At 48.2% G+C, this 19692-nt stretch overlaps 1 protein-coding gene across 1 annotated transcript in view; it reads left to right on the top strand.

The window, feature by feature from the left end:
• Nucleotides 1–19633, top strand: part of MYO1H (myosin IH) — a 28361-nt gene extending 8728 nt beyond the window's left edge. The window contains exons 2-32 of the mRNA XM_085075639.1: nucleotides 2278–2436; nucleotides 3037–3152; nucleotides 3497–3695; nucleotides 4160–4240; nucleotides 4666–4845; nucleotides 5203–5301; nucleotides 5901–6014; nucleotides 6316–6387; nucleotides 7040–7159; nucleotides 7470–7537; nucleotides 7882–7987; nucleotides 8490–8570; nucleotides 8897–8988; nucleotides 10308–10402; nucleotides 10573–10619; nucleotides 10821–10901; nucleotides 11189–11294; nucleotides 11832–11949; nucleotides 12215–12328; nucleotides 12631–12707; nucleotides 13211–13279; nucleotides 13450–13534; nucleotides 14035–14194; nucleotides 14548–14631; nucleotides 15107–15200; nucleotides 15662–15717; nucleotides 16196–16331; nucleotides 16867–16934; nucleotides 17422–17519; nucleotides 18445–18544; nucleotides 19096–19633. Of these exons, the coding sequence (XP_084931765.1) occupies nucleotides 2278–2436; nucleotides 3037–3152; nucleotides 3497–3695; nucleotides 4160–4240; nucleotides 4666–4845; nucleotides 5203–5301; nucleotides 5901–6014; nucleotides 6316–6387; nucleotides 7040–7159; nucleotides 7470–7537; nucleotides 7882–7987; nucleotides 8490–8570; nucleotides 8897–8988; nucleotides 10308–10402; nucleotides 10573–10619; nucleotides 10821–10901; nucleotides 11189–11294; nucleotides 11832–11949; nucleotides 12215–12328; nucleotides 12631–12707; nucleotides 13211–13279; nucleotides 13450–13534; nucleotides 14035–14194; nucleotides 14548–14631; nucleotides 15107–15200; nucleotides 15662–15717; nucleotides 16196–16331; nucleotides 16867–16934; nucleotides 17422–17519; nucleotides 18445–18544; nucleotides 19096–19119 (3099 nt within the window). The 3' untranslated portion in view covers nucleotides 19120–19633. The remainder of the gene's footprint in view (nucleotides 1–2277; nucleotides 2437–3036; nucleotides 3153–3496; nucleotides 3696–4159; nucleotides 4241–4665; nucleotides 4846–5202; nucleotides 5302–5900; nucleotides 6015–6315; nucleotides 6388–7039; nucleotides 7160–7469; nucleotides 7538–7881; nucleotides 7988–8489; nucleotides 8571–8896; nucleotides 8989–10307; nucleotides 10403–10572; nucleotides 10620–10820; nucleotides 10902–11188; nucleotides 11295–11831; nucleotides 11950–12214; nucleotides 12329–12630; nucleotides 12708–13210; nucleotides 13280–13449; nucleotides 13535–14034; nucleotides 14195–14547; nucleotides 14632–15106; nucleotides 15201–15661; nucleotides 15718–16195; nucleotides 16332–16866; nucleotides 16935–17421; nucleotides 17520–18444; nucleotides 18545–19095) is intronic.
• The last annotated feature ends 59 nt before the right edge of the window (nucleotides 19634–19692 follow it).

A 19692-nucleotide genomic window follows, 5' to 3' on the forward strand; every position in this document is an offset into this window, starting at 1 on the left:
ATGGGTGGGGAGAGGCCAGTAAAGGGTGCTGGGATCATAAAATGATCAGCAACAGCAAAATGCTGAGAAAATCTGGGCACAAAATGGCTCAGAAAAGAGTTTAGGAGTTTTGTCTGGTGTCGATTATCCATTAACACACACGTGAGAGGAGTGGGTTAGGGAAACCTGAGCAGGTGGATGCCAAGGGGGAGTCAGGCTGATCCTTCCCTGCTTCCCAGCTGGGAGGGAAGGGAAAAGTGTCTTGTCCTGAGAGCTCTGTCAGGAGGAAAATCCTATTATTATTATTATTATTATTATTATTATTATTATTATTCTCTTTTCTCTCTCCCCTTTCCATATTCCTCCCTGCACAGGCAGTGGGGAATGTTGGTTTGAGAAGTAAAATCTTCCTTTATTTTGTCTTCCAAAAGGATGGAGTCTGAGCTAAGGACAGGCACAACAAATGGATAAAAGGAGAAAGGGATATTCATATCAAAAGGAAAAAGTGTTGGGAATTTTCTGACAGAATGGAGAAGTGATCACAGTCAGGTCATGCCCTGGCTGAGGAAAAATGAAGAATTCTATATCCTGCCAGCCCAGGGCTGGGACAGTCAGCAAAGCAAAAATGTAATTCCTTGTGTGTGAAGCGAGTTCAGGTCTGATTTATTTACTTTTATTTAAATAACCTGCTTTCAGGGGATCTTTCTCTCTGGAGTGTCGTGGCTGTGTTGCTGCTGAATATCAATCTCAAAGCTCTGCTCGTTCTCAAAGAGATAAACATAAAGAACAGGCTGGACTAAAATGAAGTTAACATTAAAACTCCTGTTCAAGAGCTGATTTTTCTGAGCTTGCCTCAGTCATAAAGGAAATTGTGTGGCTGGCTCCTTTGCTCTTCATTTTATGCAATTCTGTTCCCAAATCCACCAAGCCACATCCCAAAAACCTCCCTCCACAGTCAGGGCTTGCCAGAGCTCAGCAGGAATATTCTATTTTGTGCCTATTTCCGATTTGTAAAGCTTCTGCTTTAGAAAAATCAAAATTGAGTAAAAAACGGGAGGAGAACCTAACGTGGCTCTGCACAAACCATCCTTTTAGTGCTTGTTGAAAACCTCACACACAACCACAAGCTCCCCTTGAGCAGTGGAGCAGCAAGATGGGACAAGCCAATGTCCCCAAGGGCAGCAGGAGAGCAGCAAAGGTGCTGGGCTGGCAATCACAGCCTGGAGCCTCCTCAGCCACGTCCACTCCCCTGATTTTCCAAGCCTGGAACCCTCCAAGGCAGCTCACTGCAAGGGAATTCACTCTAAGGTAAGCTGCTCCGACTGTACTGGCTGAATTTCTGCCCATTTGTGCATTAGGATAGAAATTTATCTCTGAACTGGGTAATCCTGGTGTCTGTAAAAGCAAACCAAAAGGAAACCCTGAAAACCCTGTTTTAGCACAATATCACCATAGAATATGTGTGATGTAGACAAATCCATGTGGAATATGTAGACAAAAAGAAATGTTTTTCTATTTTCTAGCATGAAATTTGCAGCTTTGTTTAAGCAAATAAAAAGCTCAGTTTATCCTTACAGCCTGGGAATAGAGCTTGACCCTCAGCAGTGAGAATTTCCCAGCTAAAGTCAACTTCCACCATAAAAAATCAGAAGTGCAGGGTGCAAGAGGATTCTCTTTTGTCTGGGACACCCTTTTTTGCATCTCTTAGCCTTTGGAGAAGGAGGGGAGAAGCTGGGAAGGGTTTAACCATCCCCAAATTGCTCTTTGATCAGTTTTATCAGCAGTGTCTCTCGCTGGTGTGTGGGGACATCTGCTGCCAGCACTGAAAGCTGATTTTTAGCTGCTGCTGGGAAGCACTGGGAATAATTTTATTGTGCAGAGTGGTGCTGTGGGATAAATCTTTTTTTGCCTCCAAGTCAAGCCCCTTGCAGCGTTTTCCAGGGATTCTCTATTTTCATGTATAAAGGACTTGCAGGTGGTGTGGAACTAAGGGTACATCTGGTGTGTTTGGAAAATGCTGTCTAGACCCAGTTATTGAGTGTTCAGATCCAGACTGCACCTCCAGGGCTGGGTTTGTCTCAGTTTTTATGTCACTGAGGGCTCTGCAATCCAGGATCTTCCAGGATCACAGCAGTGAGTCTCAGACATCTGGACTGCAAAGATGGTGTGGAATTGCCATCCTTGGACAAGCTGCAATAACAATCTCTTGGCATTACCTGCTCCAGGCTGAATTTTACCCCTGGGAAGGGTTCTCTCTGCCCCCTCCTAACTCTGCACCCTCCAACTTTTGTGCTGCAGAAGGAAGAGGTGGACGAGAACGGCGAGGCCAACATGGAAGGGGCTCTGATCGCCCGGGACAAGGTCGGGGTGCAGGACTTTGTCCTCCTGGATTCCCACACCAGCGAGGCTGCTTTCCTCAACAACCTCAGGAAACGTTACCAGGAGAACCTCATCTATGTGAGTGCTGCTGCTGGGATGTCCCCAAGGTGGCCTTGCTGCTCAGGGCCAGGGGGGAGAGCTGAGTGTCCTCTGTGTATCTGACAATGAGGTGTTGGTAGTATCCTGCAGAGCAATGGCCCAGGAGTAATTTATCTACTTTGGCTAATGAAAATAATAATTAAATAAGTCTTAGCTTGCTCAGAGCTGCCTTGCAAAACTTTGAAGGTTGTGCAGTAAATAGGAAGGGAATGGGAAAGGGAGAATTGTGATTGAAGTCAGGAAAAGATTTGTCTGGGAAGGGCTGAGGATTTAATTGTATATTGTTTTAATTTTAGTAGGAAAAGGGTCCTGGAAGTACCAAGAGATCCCAAATCCTTACATTCAAAATGTCAAGCTCTGAGCTTGCTCTCATGTTTCAGCTTTACTCATAACCAGGAAGATTTTGGGAGAAGTTTGGCATTGGTTTGGGAAGAATTCTGGTCGGTTGGTTTGGTTCTCTCATAACAAGCTCTGTACCAACTCTGTAATTTATTTGTGGATAATGCCCTGCAGTTCTTGGCCCCTCCTTTGGGATTTTATGGTGGAGCAGATGTCCCACCAGGCTCTCTCTCCCTGCAGACCTACATTGGCTCCCTGCTGGTGTCTGTGAACCCCTACCAAGAGCTGGACATTTACACCGTGGCTCAGATGCAGCTTTATCGGGGTGTGAATTTCTTCGAGCTGCCCCCACACCTGTGAGTGTCCCCATGGGATCTCCGTGAGTATGGCTGCTTTGGGATTTCCCTGCAATGCTGTGCTGGCACCACGAGGGTGTCCACAGTCACCAGCTCTGGTTTTTATTGTCAGGCTCAAGTTTTGAGCCCAGCTTTCCCAGTGAGTGTCCCTGCCCATGGTATGGGGTTGGAATGAAATGATCTCTAAAACCCTTTCCAATCCATTTCAGGATTCTGTGATCCTCTCCAGTACTTATAATGCAAAACCAGGAGTCAACACTCCTGGAAAAACCCTTTGCTATTCCTCCTCCTGTGCCATTCCTAATGGATATTTCCCTTCCAAATGCCTCCTCTGCCCATCCCAGCTACGCCATAGCTGACAACGCCTACAGGGTGATGTGCAATGAGTACAACAACCACTTCATCCTCATCTCTGGGGAGAGTGGGGCTGGAAAAACAGAGGCATCCAAGAAGATCCTGCAGTACTACGCAGTGACCTGTCCCACCACGGAGCAGCTGCAGACTGTCAGGGATCGACTCCTGCTCTCCAACCCTGTCCTCGAGGTGAGAAACTGAAGGGAAATGCAGAAGGGTTGGAATTGGTGGCCAATTCCAGGGTTTGCTCAAGGATTCCCTGCAAATCTGAAGCCCTGAGCAGGAATGGCCAATGTTGGCACAGCCTCTGAAAGGATATTTGGGATTTAGTATCATTTAGTGTTCGGAAATTTAAATTTGGGGGTTCAGTTTGAGGATGGCTGAAAAAAAATACAAGAAAATACAGGAAAACTGCACCGTGCAGCAGTTCCTTGGGGCCTCAGTTATAGGTTAGACAAGAAAAAGCAATAATTGGTTTAGCCAAATTCCACTTTAAAGGTATGGCATTTCATTGGTTTGTATTTCTTTCATCCCACTAAATTCACTGGGATTCGGCTGAAGCAGCAAATCTTTGCTACTGGAACTTGGTCCTGTCGTGGGTGTGAGGCTCTCAGTGAGGTGAGAAGTGACTTTCCCTCTCTGTTCATCCCCAGGCTTTTGGGAATGCAAAAACCCTGCGCAACGACAACTCCAGCAGATTTGGGAAGTACATGGACATCCAGTTTGATTTTAAGGTGAGAACAAACTCACTGGAGCGCTGGGAAAAGGAGCTGCACCTGAGAAACCTCCTGCAGGCTGAGCAGGCAGCCCAGGATTTATTAGTTCTTGCACTGCACATTGCTGACCCTGTTTTTACAGACCTTGCATTTTGCTGGGTAAGGTCACTGGTTATCCATCCTGGAAGCTTCCAGCATTGCTGGCACTGCTGGCAGTGCTCCATGGAAAGCTGCTGGAGAGTTTTAAAGCTCAAGTTACTTTTACAGGACGGCAAATCCTTGTGCTGTTGGGGGATGCTCACCCTTAAACAAAAGGTGGCAGATAAATGAGAGCAAAACTGGGATTTTCCTGAGCCTTTCCTTCATTCCTAGGAGCAAAGAAACAGCAATCACAGGGATGGTTGGTATTTTTGGCGTTGATCTGCCCTGCTCTGTTCTGCCAGGGAGCTCCAGTGGGAGGGCACATCCTCAGCTACCTGATTGAGAAATCCCGAGTCGTCCACCAGAACCACGGAGAGAGGAATTTCCACATTTTCTACCAGCTGCTGGAGGGTGGAGACAAGGATCTGCTCTGCTGGCTGGGGCTGGAGCGCAACCCCCAGAAGTACACGTACCTCATCCAGGTCAGTGGGGGCTGGAGTAGCTCTGTGGCTCCATCAGCAACTGGAGGGATGGAAAAATGCAGCTTGGGCAGGAGATATCCTTACCCTAGAAATACCCTAGAAATAAAGTTCAAGCTGTGCACGACTTCAGCCAATTTGTGGTGATGCTCTCCACACTCAGGGCTTTGATTTATTTGGGGTTTCCAGTATAAACTGAAAGATTTGATCAAAGGAACCATGTTCAGGGTTAATAACAGTGAAAAAAACTCCCTGAGGAAACTGGAAATTAAAGCAGCGTGCCTAGAAGTATCTGTGTTTGCTGATAATAAAGTTCTTTGCCGATTAATTGTATTAATTCATCTTTGTTTTACTGCCTAGGGTCGATGTGCCAAAGTGTTTTCTATCAATGACAAGAATGACTGGAAAATAGTGAGGAAAGCTTTTTCCATCATTGACTTCACTGAGAAAGATATCGAGGTACTCCTTGTGAAAAGGGACTGAGCAAAGGGGTTTCAGAGAGGAGGGCACTGCTCTTTGCCTGAAGTGATGGAAGCAGCCTGGGAGGGGGGTTGAGGGTGGAACAGGACACATTTTGGGGGTCAAGACTTGAAGGGGAAATGTGGAGAGGGACTTTAGACAAATGCCTGGAGTGGCAGGACAAGGGGGAATGGCTTCCCACTGCCAGGGAGTAGGTTTGGATTAGATATTGGGAAGAAATTGGGTTCCTGGCACAGATTGCCCAGAGAAACTGTGTCTACTCTACCCCTGGAAGTGTCCAAGATCAGGCTGGACAGGGCTTGGAGCAACCTGGGATGGTGGAAGGTGTCCCTGCCCTGGCAGAGGTGGAACTGAATGATCTCTAAGCTCCTCTCCACCTCCTGCCATTCTGGGACTCCATAATTCTGTGGTATTGAGGAAGTGGGTGGTGAGGAGCACAACACCAGTGGTGGTACCAGATTCTCTGATCCACCTCCTCCAGCCCAGCCAAAATCCTGTTAATTAACGACAGAAAAGATCAGCACCACCCCCCAGTGCTGGGGGAACCTGTGCCCTAATGGAATATCTCCCGTTATCAGCATCTCTTTGGAATCGTTGCCAGTGTCCTGCACCTGGGGAACATCCAGTTTGAAGAGGACAGCAATGGCCATGCCATCATCCGCGATGGGACTCAGATCAAGTGGATTTCCAAGGTGCCTCTGCCCAGATGGGCTCAGAATTCCCAGGGCTAGGAGGAAAATCTTAGCCTTGCTGTGGTTTTCTCATAGAGACAAAATGTTTCTTCCCAAAAGCACAGTGATAACTATATAAATTCCCTGCTCTTGCTGTAAACCAGCTTGAATTTTCTCCCTGAATTTTCTCTATTTCCTGCTGCTCCAAGAGAGGGGTCATTAGGAAGGGGCTGGGGGTTGTGCCCCACTTATCCCACAGTGCTGCTTGTTTAAACAGGGACCTGTGGCTGTGCTCTGAGTGCAAATATCCCTCTCCCTGCAGCTCCTGGGTGCTCACCTGTCCATCCTGCAGGAAGCTCTCACCCACAGGAAGATCGAAGCCAGATCTGAGGAGGTACTGGGGGGTTCTGTGTAGTTCCAGAATAATCTGGGAATTTTCCATCCCCCTCAGCTGGGGATTTTCCATCCCCCTCAGCTGTCCCTCTCCTCCTCCATGTCCCTTTCTCCCAGCCTGAGACATTAAACAAAAATGTATTCCTGATATTGGAGTTTAATTGCTGAGCAGGGCAGGAGCTGTTAAAAAGCTGGAACAGGGAGTTGTATATGAGCCAAACAATTTCCCTTTGTCCAGTCCATGGTGCTTCTTGGGAAACTGGGCTGCACAAACAGAGAAAAACACTGGTAAAAACTGCACTTTGAACATTTTGTATTTTTATTTTAAGAATATTTCCTTTCCCCACTATGTCCAAATCAATACTCACCAAAATGTAAGGCCCCAAACCTGCTGGCAGGTGATGCAGCAGACTGAAGGAACTCTGATGGAAAATAAAGCTGTAGGGAGAATCAGGGAATCCCAGAGTGGTTTGGGATGGAAAGGACCTTAAAGATCATCCCATTCCAACCCCCTGCAGGGACACCTGGTGTGGCTGTGCTGTGCTGTAGGACAATGTGGCTGCTTCTCCAAGGCACAGATGTGACCTGGCTGTGCAGCAGTTTGCTCTGATCCCCCGTGGTGTTTATCCTCTCTAGGATATCTTTATTTCCAGGTGCTCAGCCCCCTGAATGTGGATTTGGCATTCTATGCCCGGGATGCTGTGGCAAAGGCAATTTATGGAAGGACTTTCACTTGGCTTGTGAACAAAATCAATGGCTCTCTTGCCAACAAGGTTGGTTTCTTATCTGGGCTCCTCTGAGACACTAAATGCTCCTAAAATGCTTTGCAGTTTCTCCAGAGAGGTTCCACAACCCTCATCACCAAACATCTGGGATGTTTGATAATTGCTGCTGGGACATCCCACAGCCCTGAGCCAGAAAACCCTTTAGTTACTCTCTGTTAAAGAGTTTTAGCAGTTCATTAGCTGCTCTAAAGTGGCTTCTCCACTGGCATTTCTCTCAAAGAGGAAGTTTGAAATTCAGGTGGAAGAAGCCACCTGCAGGGAAGGAGCAATGGCAGAGCAGTTTCTGTTTCTTTGACAGGATTCCACTCAGAAAACAGTTATTGGCCTGCTGGATATTTATGGCTTTGAAGTGCTGGACACAAACAGGTAGGGGCTGTTCCTGGGGTTTGGGGTGACCTGGGAGGTCCTGCATGAATTTTTGAGTTTGAATTTTGAGAAATTTTTCTGCAGGCCAGCAAGGCAAGGTTCAGGGGACTAAAGGGTGAAGGGGTTAGCTGGAGCTCAGGAAAAGCTTTACCTTGGGCTGCAGGTCTGGTTTGGGCTGTGGTGCAACTGTGGGAGCAAAGGAATGGGGATTTTGGGAATTTTGGGAATTCCCTGTGGGAATGGGGGATTTGGTCCATGTGGGAATGGGGTTTTAGTCCGTGGAGGAAGAAGCAAAACTTCCCCTGAAATACATCAAACCTGCTGCTGATTTAACCTCCCTGAAGCTTTGAGCAGTTCTGCATTAATTACTGCAACGAGAAACTGCAGCAGCTGCTGATTGAGATGACCCTGAAAGCTGAGCAGGAGGAATATGAACTGGAAGGAATTGAGGTAAATTGTATTTCCCCCTCCCTTTTCCCTTTGAACTGCCGTTACACTGAATGCTTTTGATCATCAATGTGAAAGTCATCCTGCTTTTTCAGTTTGTTATTGCTCCCATGGGAAGAGTAGGATTTGCCAGGGGTCTCTTTCTGTAACCCTTTTGAAGTGCAATTTAGCCCAGAATTAATTGACATCATTTAAGAAGGAGGTAGGACCTTCCCCAAAACTCAGATGCTCAGCAGTGAGTGTCCCTGCAGAATGAGGGATTCCAGCAGTGTAAAATATGGGAAGATGGAGAGGATTAATGCAGAGAACAAGAAGATGGTGTGGGCTGCTCTGCAGTGGGATCATGGATCGCTGTGCTGTCACCTTTTCCCTCACTTCACCCTAATTCACAACACCCATGTCAGTGGGATCAGAGGCTGGATACGAGTTAAGCTCCAAAGAAATTTAAAAATTTGCAAAGAAAAGGTCTTCATCTAAAACTGTTCTTCCTTTTTTCCTCTTCCAGTGGGAACCAATCCCATATTTTAACAACAAAATCATCTGTGACTTGGTTGAGCAGAAGCACAAAGGAATAATCTCCATCCTGGTAAGAGCAGAGAGTTTGTTCTCAATTAAAATGCAGGCCTGTGCCTTGCTCTAATGGCCCTTAATCATATTTCCCCCTCTAATTATGGGCTGGGTCTGTGTTATCCAGAGCATAAACCCAGATTCCTGGAACAAACACCCAGAGGATGAGGCAGAGGATCTGACAGCTGGAGAACTGGGGGGGTTAAAGGTGGGGGATTAAAGTTGGGGGATTTTCTGCTTTCCAAAACAATGGAGCTTTGGGTTTGTGGGCCAAAGCTGTACTAAATGTTGTTGAGGAGGGAATATGAGCTCAGAGCAGCTCTGAGGATCTTCCATCTCTTCCAGGATGAGGAATGCTTACGGCCTGGGGAAGCGACTGATTTGAGCTTCTTGGAAAAGCTGGAGGAGAAAGTAGGAGATCATGCCCACTTCGTGACGTATGCATTTACCCTCTGTATCCTACCCCAGACCCTTCCCATCCCAAATCCACCTCGGGGCTGGGGAGGGAACAACCTCTGCCTTGTGGCAGAGGGAATCAAGAATGCCATCCAAGTGTTTGATGGTGGAAAACCCCACTGGTCAATCCGAGGTACAGGGAGGTGTGAGCAGAACTCTCTCTCTTCGCTGGTGTGATGCTGAGCTTTGTGGTATTCCACACCAAAATTAGGGATTTCTGGGCCTTAGCTCAGGATTTGAGCCCATGAAGGCTAAATGGCTTTGGCCACAGATGGCTTTGGCCCCCATGGACCAAAAAAAGCTGAAGATGTTGTGACAAGGAGCCAAATGCCTGAGGCTGGAAGGGTGGGTATGTAAATATTTACACCCAACTTGCTCTGTGTGAGCCTGGAGTATGAAGAGGAGAGCAAACCCTCCTGCTCCTCTCCCCCAGATGAGTGACATTTTGGTTCCTACTCCATTTGGAGGGGGTTTGGATCCCATTTTGGTGGCAGCTGGGCTGTGCTGGCACTGCCCTGCAGGAGCTGCTGAAGGGCTCTGACAAGTCATCAACCGAGAGTCACAGCGCTGAGCTGTCACTGTTCCTGCAGCTCTGAACTCCGCCACAGCCAAGTGGGAAATTCAGAGCCAACTTCCTTGTCACCACAATGTGCCTTAATGCCGTTCTGCCTGATTAAAAGCTTTAAATAGAAGTGCTGGAGCTGCTTGCACGGGAGCTGCTCTTGGAAGGAGCTTTGATACGGCGAACGTGCTGTTGTGACACTCAGCTCTGCTGTTTGTGACTGCTTACAAAGCTGAAACTTCAACTGTGAAGTTGCTCTTTTTTTTCTTGTTTGGTTTTTTTTTTTTTCTCCCCACCCCAGGAATCCTTGCTTTCTAAAACATCCCTGCTATTCTTGAGCGTTTGGATTCCTCCTTTGTGTTTGGGTTCTTGCTCCAGGGCAAAATATCTGAAATCCTTTTCCCCTGGGTTCAAATTGGGGTCGAGGGAGCTGGTGATTTTTCCCCCCACATAAGCAGTAAAAACGCATTTAAATGGGTGTTATGGGAAGAAATTTTAACATTTCTGGAATGGGTGATCACTGCCAAATGGCAATGAGTAGATCCCAGGTACCCTGAGGAGTTAATGGGAGCTGCTTCCCATTCTCTGCTGCCAGCAGGGAGAGGTGAAGGTTTGATCATAACTCCACAGTCAGAGCCACACCAACAGGGTCAAACACCACATTTCCAGCTCTCCCCCAGCTGAAGGAATCTCTTTGCTGCTCTTTCTCCTGGTGTTTTGTTGGATTTTCCCCCTCAGGCGCAAGCTGGCGGATCAGAAGACGCGAAAATCTATCGACTGGGTGGATTTCCGTCTCCTCCACTATGCAGGAGAGGTCACCTACTGTGCTGTGGGTGAGTGAGAAAAGGTCAGCCTGGGGTCCCTGAGCTCCTGAACTGCTGTGGGTGATGATGACTTGGTGGGGAGAGGAATTATAAAATACCTGGAAGTCTTAAATGTGACTGCAGTGAGAATTTTGAGGATGTGAATGTTCCAATTCTCTATTTTATTTTATTTTTTTCAGGATTTCTGGAGAAGAATAATGATCTACTGTACAGAAACCTGAAGGAGGTAAGCACAAAGAAAAGGATACTATTCTCTTACATTACCTGCTTGGAGCAGATTTATTTACTCTCTGCAGCAAACAAAACCATCCTTTTTTCTCTAGCACTGATCTCTAGGCACCTCTGTTCATGTTCTCAGGGCTGTGCTGCTCCCAGGAGGAGTGGAAGGGCTGCTCAATAGGGCAACTTTTATCTCCTCCTGTTTCAGGTGCTGTGCAACTCCAAGAACAGCATCATGAGGGATAGTTTCCTCCTGTCAGAACTGGACAACAGGAGGAGACCAGAGACTGTGAGTTCTGTCTTTAGTCTGAACTCTGAATATCAACTCAGTTCTCCAGGTCTTCGTTTAACCACTGATCCCTTCTTTAGTCCTAATGGCCATAAACTAAAACACAACAAATTCCACCTCAGCCTGAGGAAGAACTTTCCATGGAGAATGACAGAGGCTTGGAATAGCTGAAGTCATCCCAAACCCACCTGGACACATTCCTGTGTCACCTGCTCTGGGTGCAGGGAGTGGATTTCAATCCAGGGAAGAGCCCCAAAGCTCAGGAAGTCCTTTTGATGCTGTCTTAGGTTGCAACCCAGTTCAAAAACAGCCTGACGAGTCTGATTGAAATCCTGATGTCCAAGGAGCCCTCCTACATCCGCTGCATCAAACCCAATGAGAACAAGGAGCCTGGTAAGGCTGGGGCTGAGGACTTGGCTGAGGACTCTGCTGAGTCCAGGGAATGGACAGAGAGATTTGCTTGGAGCAGGGTGCAGCATGTGTAGGTTGTGTATATGTGTTTGGGTTTGTATTTATATATAAATATCTTGGTTAAGCTGGCAGCAAATTCACCTGTGGCTAGCACAGACCTTTCCCATGGGAACTTTTTTCTTCCTGTGTTTTATAAACAAAGATAAAGTTTAGATGTTATTAAAAACAGTTTCTTGGGATGTGGACAGTTCAGGCCTGGCCAATCTGCCTAGGGAGAGGCTTCGAACTGACCAATCTGGGTGACCTTTGAAAAGTCTATATAAGATGGAATTAAATAATAAAATCTTTTTCTGGATGCCACCTTTTGAACCCGGGTTTTCATACCCTGCTAGCGGCTCAACAGCGACATTCACCCTTGTGGGTGATCAAGGATTTGGTTCCTGATTTCTCCCAAACCATGGGCAAGTGGGTGAGCTTCCCCAGACAGAAGTGCCCAGTGCAGGTGTGTTTTTTTTCCAGGGAAGTTTGATGATTTCCTGATCCGACACCAGGTGAAGTACCTGGGGCTGATGGAGCACCTGCGGGTCAGACGGGCTGGCTTTGCATATCGGCGCAAGTATGAGCTCTTCCTGCAAAGGTGAGGGAGCTGCCTCCCCTCTGGCCAGGTAATCCTGCCCTCCTGAGGGCTCCAGAGCAAGCACAACTCAAATCCCAGTGATGGGAGTTGTCAGCAGACCCCCTTCTGCTTCAAAAACACCCTTTGCGTGTGTCTTTTCTGCATTATTTTGGTCTGTGTTGGCATCTTCTGCCTTGAATAACGCAGAAGGAATTTGAGGGGGAGTTTCAGGAAGGGGTTCCTCGATCTTCAGGTCATTTGTGTTGATGTCCTGCTGATCTTTCAGGTACAAAAGTCTCTGTCCAGCTACCTGGCCCAACTGGAACGGGCCAGCAGCAGAGGGTGTGGAGAGGCTCATCAAACACATCGGTTACAAGCCTGAGGAATACAAATTAGGAAGGTAAATTCCTTGCTCTGGCTGCTCTGCTGATCAGATCCTCTGGATCCTGTCCATGGCAGGAGCAAGGAGAGAGATAAAACCATCAGAAGCACAAATTTCCTCATTATTTTTACCTCTTTCCATGGAGCTTGAATCCAACCTCGTTTCTTCCATCCCTGGCTTCACCTTCTCCTGCTTCCCTGGGCAGCCCAAGGCAGCTTAGGCTAGGGTGGCTTTACAGCTGTTTTGGGGACTCTGAGCCTGGTCAGGGCAGCTGAAAGGATGGCTCACCATGGATAACCTGCTCCTGGTCTCTTTTTCAGAACCAAGATATTCATCCGTTTCCCAAAGACCCTGTTTGCCACGGAGGATGCCTTTGAGTACAGAAAGCACCTGCTGCGTAAGGTTCCAGCTCCCTTGCTCTGGGACCTTGCTCCTGGCTCTGGCTTGGATGGGATTTGGAGCAACCTGGGATGGTGGAAAGTGTCCCTGCCCATGGCAGGGGGTGGAATGTGATGGGATTTAAGGTCTCTCCCAGCCCAAACCATTTCTTGATTTTGTGCACCATGGCAAGAGCTGAGACCTCTGGTCTGCAAAGCTCTCAGAATGTGTGAAGAACTCAGTAAAGTTGCTCCAGGCTGGGAAAAAATCCCTGCTTGGCTCCTGGATATGTGGCTCCTTTAGAATTCCTCGACTGAGTGCCTTTCCCTTGGGGTTGGGATCTCTCCTGTCTCATCCCAGTGGTCCCTATTTGCCCCTGCTTGAAAAGCATCACTGAAGGGCATGGTACCTCCAGGGGACACTTCTGGTGTTGTGGCCTCTCTGTTCCCTGTGCCATGGAGTGCAGGAACTCAGCTCCTCCTGACCCTGCAGGTGCCAGTGCTCTCTCTGCCTTCTTTCCAGTTTCAAGACTCCAGGCCAAATATAAAGGATTCCTCGGGAAAAGGGCTTACCAGAAGAAGAGGAGAGCAGGTAGGGGCTCTGGAATGGGGGATTCTCTTAGGGCTGGGCTTCCCACAGGAGCTGAACCCTTGGGAGGTCCCAAATCCATGGTGCTGATTTTTTAGAGCTGCAAAATTACTAGTTTTATCTTCTGCTGGGTGGATGTGAAGGCCAAGGCCAGGACTGATTCTCTCTTGCAGCAATCAAGCTGGAGGCCTGCTGGAGAGGAGCTCTGGCACGAAGGGCAGCCAAGAAGAGGACGTGGGCAGTGCAGACCATCAGGAAGTAACTGTCCCAACCATATTTCCCAACCATAGAATCCCAGGATGGTTTGGGTTGGAAGGGATCATAAAATCCATCCAGTCCCACCCCTGACATGGGCAGGACACCTTCCACTCTCCCAGGTTGCTCCAAGCCCTGTCCAGCCTGGCCTTGGACATTTCCAGGGATGGGGCAACCACAGCTTCTCTGGGCAGCCTCTGCCAGGGCTTCACCACCCTCACAGGGAGGAATTCCTTCCTGATTTTTCTCATGCTCCTCCATTCCCTTCATCCTCCCTCTCCACTCCCCTAAACCCAGCTCCTGAAGTGGAGCTGATTATTTCTGAATTCCAAAACACCATGGTTTGGCCAACAGAGCTGTTAATATTTAGAATATTCTAAAGCTTGAGATTTCCACTGCAGACCCCAGGTGACCTAACACCAATGATCCTTAGCCTGTTGAGTGCCATCCATCCCTCCCCTCATTTCCGTGGATTTCTGAAGGTCACAGGATGTTTCCTCTAGGTTCATAAATGGCTTCATCAATCGGAAGAAACCCCTTTGCCCAGAGAACAGGGACTTTGTGAGGCTCTCACAGTACTACTACCTAATGAAGCTCCGAGACCACCTCCCAAAAAATGTCTTGGACCAGAGCTGGCTGCAGCCTCCCTCCATCCTGGAAGAGGTGAGTGTTCCTGGAGGCTTTGGGAGAGGTGGAGGTGGCTCCTGTTTGTATGCACATTCCAGGTGGGAGAAAATGATCTGCTGCTGGCTCATCCTCTGTTCAGAGCCTTTGGAAAACTCCAAGATCTGCTGTGTTTGGGTGGGAGTGGGAGAAATGGTACCATGGTTGGAGTTTCCAAGAGAAACGAGGAAGCTCCATGTTGGGTTAAGCAACAAAAAGGGAAAATGCACTGATGGAAAAGTGAAATCACAAGCCCTAATAAAGACAGAATTAATCCCATGGTGTTTTAGGCCCATGGCACAGACAGACCTGATTGCACAACTTATTTTTTTCCCTCATTTTTTTTAATGCAGACATCCGAGATGCTCCAGAAAATCTGCGTGAGGAACCTGGTGAGGAAATACTGCCGAGGGCTCACTGCTGAGAGGAAAGTGCAGGTAACCAAGCCCTGGAGTGCAAATGTGGGAGTTCAAACAGGTGTGATCTCTGGAACACAGGCAGCACCTCCTGATTCTGCTGCTCCAATCAGTCCCTCAGGGATGAGAGCAAACATCTCATCACAGGAGAGCAAAATCCTGGAGTCAGGGATTTCCTCCAGTGTCCCTCACAATGGGCAGAGCAGTTCTCTTGCAGATATGTGGGGCTTAATTTATGGCATGAAAACTGCTCTCCATATAATTGGAAAAGTTCCCTAAATAAGAAGAATCTGCAGGATGTTCCCTGCTGCCCCTTGGTTTGGTGTAACACGCAAATCACCCAAAGCTGTTGGAAGAAATGCAGCACAACTCCAAGATTCCATCAGTCAGGTGGACAACTCATGAGTGGAAGGATGTCGTGGAGTGTTTGCATTGTCCCTGCTGGTGTTCCCAGTGCAGGAATTCTGAGGGTAAAGGCTGTTCCTTCTCCCATCAGCTGCAGCAGAAGGTGGTGACCAGTGCTATTTTCTGTGGCAAGAAGGAGGGATATTTGGAGAGCCTCAGCCAGCCCTTCCTGGACACTCGCCTGAGTGAGTTCAGCAAACCCCTGAGGCCTCAGCCACGTGCTCCCAGCTCAGGAAAGTCCTGCTTGACCAAGCAGACTCTTTTCCAAGAGAAATTCCCTCCTGGCAGAGGTAGCATCACCTGCCACTGGAGTTCCTCTGGGGCAGAGAGCCATAAATCCAAGCAAAATTCCCTGGGGTTGGGATGGATCAGGGTCTGAACCAAGAAGAGACTCCAAACCAGGCAGAAACTCCCAGTGTGAATTTACTTGTCAGGCAGGAAAAGTCACCCAAATGGGTTTGGGAGCAGCTGGAGGTGACCACCTTCAGTTTGGAAAGGAGCATTCCAAGGGGAAAAGGACAATTGGGATGAAGACAGCTAGAGTTTGTCTGGGAGTGTTTGTCTGGGAGTGTTTGTCTGGGAGTGTTTGTCTGGGGCTGTGGCTCTGTCACCTACACCCAGTTTCTCTCTCTGGTTTGCTCCTCAGAAGAGAATGACCTAAACCCCAAAGTGCTGCAGCTGATCCGTGGGGAGATCATCAAGGTAAGGGAGGGGAGAACTCTTGGGATTACCTTCACAGGAGTCCTGGAGCTGATTGCTCACACAGGGACTGATGAAGAGCAGTGGAGCCACTGTTTCCTTGCTTTTAAATTGCAGATAGGTCTCAAAACACACCTAATTAAAAGTTATTTAAAATTCCTTTTAATGAATACCTAAAGGGCATTCCTAGCCCTGTCCAGGGCAGGAGCAGATGTGGAATATCCATGCACTTCCCATGGTTCTGGCATGGAGGGCACAGGGGCCATCATTCCCAGAATGGGATTCTGCCTCCTGAATTTCCCAGGGTAGGGAATCCAGATCCCTTTGAACAGAGGATTGGCAGCAGCTGCTGTGAGCTGGGACCTGCAGCTCCACGGGCAGAGCTGCTCCTCCCTGAGCTGCTTCCAGCCAGGAAAATCCAAACCCCTGGGGCAAGGAGCTTGCAGTAGTGGAAATGCTGATTCCAACTCGTTGTTTTCAGTATGTGACCCCCGTGATAAAATATGACAGGAACGGGTTCAAGGCGCGGGAGAGGCTCCTGGTGCTGACCCAGAGCTCGGCCTACGTGGTGGAGATGGCCAAGATCAAGCAGAAAATTGAATATTCCACACTGAAAGGTACCTGTGGGAGTCACTATCCGAGGCTGGAAGGGGCTTGCAGCAGCCTGGTTTGGTGGAAGGTGTCCCTGTTGGAATGGGATAATTCTTCTTATTATAATTCTGTATTATTATATAATATAGAATTATATAGATGATAATTCATATTATTATAATGGGATAATTCTTCTTATTATAATGGGATAATTCTTATTTGGGTTCCTTCCAACCCAAAACATTCCATGATGATTCTAGGGGCAGTTGTGGGGCTTCCTGTCCTGCCAGGCACCCTTTAGGAAGGAGGAAATCCTGAAGCTTTGTCTTGCAAAGATATTTGAATGGTATTTTGAAAACTCAGATTAATTCATCAAAGTAGATTTGTGTGTTTTGCTCTAGGAATGGGAATATTATTCATTCATAAGAAGGACAGAGCCCTCCTTGAGGAATGTGACTTCCCCTGTAACCATGTGGAATCACTGCCCCTGTGGGAAGGAGCTGAGGGTGGTGTGGAGCTCCTTTTGGTAGGTTTTCCTCTAATTTGGGGTTTCTTTTGAAGGGATCTCCACCAGTAACCTGAGCGATGGCATCGTGGTCATTCATGTTCCCGATGACAACAAACAGAAGGTAGGAAATTTGGACATAGGATAAAAGTGGTGGATAAAAGTGAGGTCATGGGGTTGATGCTTCTAATATCATCCTATAAACTCCTGGAATTACACTGCTCCTGATGGTTATTAAGTGTGTGATCAGCCAGGCCTTTTACATCCTAGCTGTCTCAATGTGAAAACTTTCTTTTGGAATCCCAACCTGTCAGGGAATTGTGCAAAGCCAGAAAGTCTCCCTGAGCCTCCTTTTCTCCAGGCTGAGCCCCCCAGCTCCCTCAGCCCCTCCTGGTGTGATTCTCTGCACCCTTCCCAACCCCATCCCCTTCTCTGGACATGCTCCTGCCTTTTTTTAGAACCAATAAATCCCAAATAATCCCTGAAAAGGGTGTTGAAATTGCTCACTTGTGCCCGGCAGTCACTGCTCCTGCATTCCAAAGGAGTTTCTCTGCACCATCACGTGCTGGGGTGATGCCAGGTGACTTTATATCTCTTTTTTTTCTTTCCAGGGAGATGTGATCCTGCAGTGTGAGCATGTATTTGAGGTGGTGACCAAGCTCTGCATGCTGGCCAACAAGCAAAGCGTCGTTAAAGTGGTGAAGGGAAGGTAAGCAAGGCAGGAAGGTGGATGGGTAAACTATATTATGGAAAAACTTTTTAGGCCTGGACTAGGTCAAGGCTGTTGACATCACCCCAGCAGGTAGAGCCCAAAGATAGACAAATTTGGTGCAGCAGCAGCTCTGTTTTCATGACTTCCAGAGGCACAGGGAAATGAGATGGGATGCACTCAGAGAAAATATATTAAAAATAATTCCAACCTTCTCCCCAGGCTTTTCCCAGGCTCATGAATCCTGCTTCCATGGCACCTTCCATGGGTGCTTCTCTGCTCTGAGAGCTGCCCATGCCCCACCTGCTTAAACCCAGCTTATTTGTAGGTGATTGCACTTTAAACCCAATTTTTTTTCTCCAGTTTTCTCCTGTGACCTGGGCATGAGGTTGTGGCTTTGAGGGTTTCACAAGGGATCCCATTAGCCCCAGGAAAGCCAGCTGGAAAGCTGTGGGTCACCTCAGGACAAATGCTCCTCTCCCAGAAGGATTGAGGAGGCCCAAAATGGGATTGCAGGATCCTCCCAGTGCCAACCCTGAGCTCCTGGCAGGTGGATGCAGTCTGTGTCTCTGACCTCTCCAGGAACTGGTGCTGGCAGGTGAAACCAAAGAAAAGCTCCAGCTTTTCAGCCTGGCCTTTGCATTTCAGCCCTAATTAGATTTGGTGTGCTCAGTGCTTTTCCTCCAGCTCAGATCTGCTTAGCTTCCAGTGCTTAATTGCACCAGGAACACTCCAAAGCCCGGGCTGGGCAGGCATGTTCCATTCATCAGCCCCTTTGGCTCGCTGGGATAATGCAATTGTTTAGGAAATTCACCTAAGCTGGAGGCTCTGATCTAATGAGATTCACTCAGGGAACAGAAATAAAGGAGGTTTAGAGTAAAGCCTCTTGTGGGGAGAGCTCTCCAGGGGGATTCTGTGCTTCCAGCCTCCGGTTCCGCGTCGGCTCCGGGAAGGAGGGGACCATGGTGTTCACTGTGGGGCCAGAGCCTCAGGTCTTCAAGGACAAAACTGGACAGCTCACAGTGGTAAGGCTTCACCAGAGCACAGAAAGGCTTCCTCTTTTGGAATTCCACCTGGAGAGAGCACAGCCCACCCTTCCTGGGAGTCCAGGAGGAACGGAGTCCTCTCCCAGAGCGGGAAGTGACCACCCTGGCAGTGTCACCTGCATGAGGTGATGCACGGCTGTGCTGGGAGCTGCAGCTCTAGGGATTGTGCAGGAATTGTCCCAGGGATGGGGGAGCAAGGCTGGCTCCCGGTGTGGGCACTTCAGAGAATTTAGCCTGACCCAAACTCAATGTGCACCAGCAAAATGAGGCCTCAGGTGATGTTTTCCATCTCTTGTTGCCTCCCTCAACCAAATTATGCCTGAAATGGGTTGGGGGATGGAGGGAAGGCACTTCTTGTCACCCAAGCGGGTCCTCTGAAGAGCTGGCAGCTCCAAGGAAGAATTCCTACAGATGAGGTGGAGGGAATTGTCTCTATGTACCAATTGGCAAATAGAAATTCCACCACCACCTCTTTTCCCAGGCACCTTGAGGATTCCTGATTTAATGGTTCCTTCTTCTTCTCCTCCCAGGTGTCAACCCCGAGGAAGTCTTGATGAGAACCAGTCCCTGTTCCCAGTCCCTGCTTTGGCTGCTGGGAACAGAAAGGAGCCTGCAGGATGAGACCAGCCCTCACATCTCCCCTGGAATCTTGGATGCCACAGGGCTGCTGTGATTTGAGAGTTTGTTTGCATCTTTTAGGCTCTTTTTTTTATAGCTTAAAACCATTCACCTATAGATGAATAAAATCCCTGATGTTGCTGTAACATTCCTGTAAGGAAACGCTCGTTACATGGTCACAGGGACATTTATCCCCAAAGTTCCAAGGTAAAATCTCCATGTCTGAGATGTCAGGAAGGATTAGGACAGAAGCCAAAAGGCTTCTCTAGCTGTACTGCAAAAAGTGCACTGCAAAAAGTGCAGATCAATGTTAACCCTGATCTAAAAACACTTTTTCTCAGACTGACCAGAGAGAATCCCAAAAGCAGGGGCCTCTCCCACAGGGAGGGCTGGGAGGTCAAACTAACATTGATTAGGATGGAGATCTGATATTTCATCCCAAAAGTTCCTCCAGCCCCACAGCCCACGAGGACATCGAGCTTCAAGCAAGTAATAAAATGACTCACATG

Source organism: Lichenostomus cassidix, chromosome 15, assembly GCF_008360975.1.
Source record: "Lichenostomus cassidix isolate B80296 chromosome 15, HeHo_3.0, whole genome shotgun sequence".
NCBI classification, from domain to species: Eukaryota; Metazoa; Chordata; class Aves; order Passeriformes; family Meliphagidae; genus Lichenostomus; species Lichenostomus cassidix.